The sequence below is a fragment of the Hyposmocoma kahamanoa genome, unplaced genomic scaffold, assembly GCF_003589595.1.
Source record: "Hyposmocoma kahamanoa isolate Upper Pololo Valley unplaced genomic scaffold, ASM358959v1 64, whole genome shotgun sequence".
Classification (NCBI taxonomy): domain Eukaryota; kingdom Metazoa; phylum Arthropoda; class Insecta; order Lepidoptera; family Cosmopterigidae; genus Hyposmocoma; species Hyposmocoma kahamanoa.
The window spans coordinates 2,271,833-2,275,014 of NW_020653852.1; the positions used below are offsets into that span (position 1 = coordinate 2,271,833).

Below are 3,182 nucleotides of genomic sequence, written 5' to 3' on the forward strand. Positions count from 1 at the left end.
TACAGAGATTTAAAAAATAAGTAACTTACTAAAAATAATATGCCAAATGTGACTAAATGTTTTCACTTTTGTATTTTCCATTATATTAACATATCAAAACGGTAAAATACGCGTTTCAACAATTTAATAGGTATTTGCACACACCATCTACTTACAACGATTTCTGCAACTGGATAATAGGTAGGTTAGAGTACATGTTAAATTGTTTAATCGCGTTTAGTTAGCAGTAGAGCTTCGTGTGCAAGAGTTCGTCCAGGGAAAAACTGCCACCTTACTGCGTTTCAGTTTGGAAGGGTGACGTTGGTGGTGAATTTACACATGGGACTTTCAACTTATGTCTCAAGAATTGGGCGCAGTGGCATTGAAAAAAATCCGTTTTGAAATATGACTGAAGGTTATCTAATATGAATGTAATATCAAGTTTGTCCGATTCCCGAAAATGTTACGTTCCTATTTCCGCTAGTTTGTTATTGAGGGTGGTTTGTTGACACGGGCATTGCGCAGGATCCTGTCGGTGAGCGTGAACAAGGAGGAGATCTTCGTGCTGGAGGGCCCGCGCTCGCTGCTGCGGCTGGCGCACGCGCCCGAGCCCGCCGCGCTGGCCTCAGGTACCGCCCGGCAGCCGCGCTGCTGATGGCTCTAGTCTAGAACTCGGGCTAGGGCCGTCGCGGACCTTAAAGCGCTAGAGTTGCGAGGGATAGGCGCGGTCAAATTCCTATATCATCTATTCGATCGGAATCCTACTTAAAAATCCACTTATCTAACCAGATGGACTTCTGCTGTTTTATTGACTGTGGAATTTAGACATAAAGCCATTGACTTACAATTATATGGACGTCGGGTCCGCGCTAAAAAGTGTCCGAACTTATAGGGCGTTAAAATCGTATACAGAGCGTCATTCACGCTTTAGTCTTCGTTTGTTCGACATTACAATTTAAATTCAGCGTTTTAGCTTTTTCATATTCCTTTACATGTCACTACGTTTAAATAGGTTGACTTGGGACATTTTTTTCGTGGTTTTTGTATTAGACCCGTCGTCCATTTATTTGTAAGTCAATGCATAAAGCAGATGCTTTAAGTCTAATAGTAAATAGATATTGTTGAGGGTAAACGTATTTGATATTTTTATTCAGTTTCGTCGTACGCCGACGACGTAATTTTGGTGCAGTGAAAACATGTGTTTGAGGCCCGTATTAATACGACAGCACCTAATTAGGTTGGAACTTAGAAATTTAATTCTAACATCGCCGTTCCTCAGTCAGTCGACTAAAAAGTTTAGAAGAAGCACTATCCTTATGTCGTTGATATACCACCCATTTGCACGAAGCACATTTGCTTATTTGGAATATTAAAGGAATGGAATACAGTACGGCCTACTTACTATGTTTCCCGAAAAGGACAATTTAGGGCTATTCAAGGCTAGCCTGAAAGGATATTTTTTGAATAAACGCCATCGTTGGTTTTATTGGTGTTTAACGCCAAGTGATATTGTAGTCAACTTGTAACTTAGATCTCAACTTCTTCTGTATATAATAGACTATAATCATAGGCATCTTGAATGATACCGTCTTGGATGATACCATCTCAAAAGACCAAGATCCTGCCCTTGATTTATTGGGACTCAGTAACCAACAATGGAAGCGACATTTTTGTAACCATAGCATATTGATCTTTATGTGAATTCTGTAACGTGCAAAGTAGACAACAGTAGAACTCCACATAAAAAGAGTTCGTCCAGGGAAGTACTGCCACCTTACCTATTTCTGCCGTCAAGCAATAATGTGAGCCTGCGTTCCGGTTTAGAAGGGTAAAGGTGCTGGGGAAATTGAGGCACATAGGACTTGTCAACTTATGTCTCAAGGCGACAGGCGCAGTGGCAGTGCCCCTCAGATCTTTGGGATGTAAAGCTCTAAGTGGCACTGCAACTGTCATTGACAGGCGTGTCGCTTACCACCAGGCGCACGACTTGTTCGTCCCGTCACTTGGTATTATAAAAAAACGATACGAGCCCAAAAAAAAGGTCGCGCGTCTGCTGGTGAATTTTCACACAGTCTCGGGAATTCCCGCAGTCGCCACGTTGTCTCTAGTTTATACTTTACACAATTGAGATAAAGTTCATTATTCTATATACAATTTCGTTACAAAAATTGGCTTCCGTTACGTTCTGCAGCAATGTTAATTGAACTTAAGTTTTGAGTGACTTTTTTTTAATAAGTGGGAATTAGAACAAAACAACGTGCACTCAAGTGTATTAATAAAGACTTAGCGTAAGTTTAGATTTTAATAGATCGATTATGCATTTTATGGGCTTATTAATACGGGCCTTAATGAACTTTCATATCGTCCCTTATACTAATGGATGTAATGTACAATTTAGATGAAAATTAAGTGTGTTCGTCACAATATAGGTCGCGAAATTGTAAATCGATTTGCGTAAATACCATTTTACGTCAAATGTTAGATCCATTCGTCATAGGGGATGATTTTCGTATCGTTGAAGGTTAATTTCAAGTAAATATCAATATGGGTTTACTAAAAAGCTGTTTCGCGAGACGATAAGGGTCAGGCCAGATGAGCATAATTTTGTGAGTTGTGAGTCGCGTTTTTTGAGTCTCGATTCAGTTGCTTTTAAACCCTATTTTGATGATAATGATATGTTTCTTCTCAGTGTTTAGGGTTGTAGGAGTCGGCGTTGTTGGTTTATTCCCCATTTTTAATTTTAACATCCCGTATTGACCCTTTAATCGATTAAAACTTTCTGTCGCATCGCAGACATATCGACCCCTTCTACGTAAAGTGTTGTATGTCGAAATTGCCAAGTTTACGTGAGTTTTACGTTACGTTTATCCTAACGCAGATGTGGATCAACAAGCGGGTAAACTAAGTGAGACTGTGCAGATTGGGTGACAGTATAAAACTATAAAATAAATTGTGGTTGTTCATCTAACCGATATTTAGGATTTTATAATGCTCTATGTGAATAACGAGCTTTGTCAAATAATAATAATAATAATAACGCACACACTCAACATAGCCCCGCACTAGGGAAACCCTGTGTCGCGGGTGCCATGGACACACACACGTAGACAACCACAAATTACACCCAAACTCACGAGAGAAATAAATGTAAGCCATACAAACATTTCTCCCGGCCCGGGAATCGAACCTGGGACCTCTGTGTG

At 40.0% G+C, this 3,182-nt stretch overlaps 1 protein-coding gene across 1 annotated transcript in view; it reads left to right on the forward strand.

Moving 5' to 3' along the window:
• LOC113230798 (WD repeat-containing protein CG11141-like) overlaps positions 1-3,182 on the forward strand; it is a 23,483-nt gene that overhangs the window by 1,263 nt on the left and 19,038 nt on the right. The window contains exon 2 of the mRNA XM_026464887.1: positions 464-608. Coding sequence (XP_026320672.1) covers positions 464-608 — 145 coding nt within the window. The remainder of the gene's footprint in view (positions 1-463; positions 609-3,182) is intronic.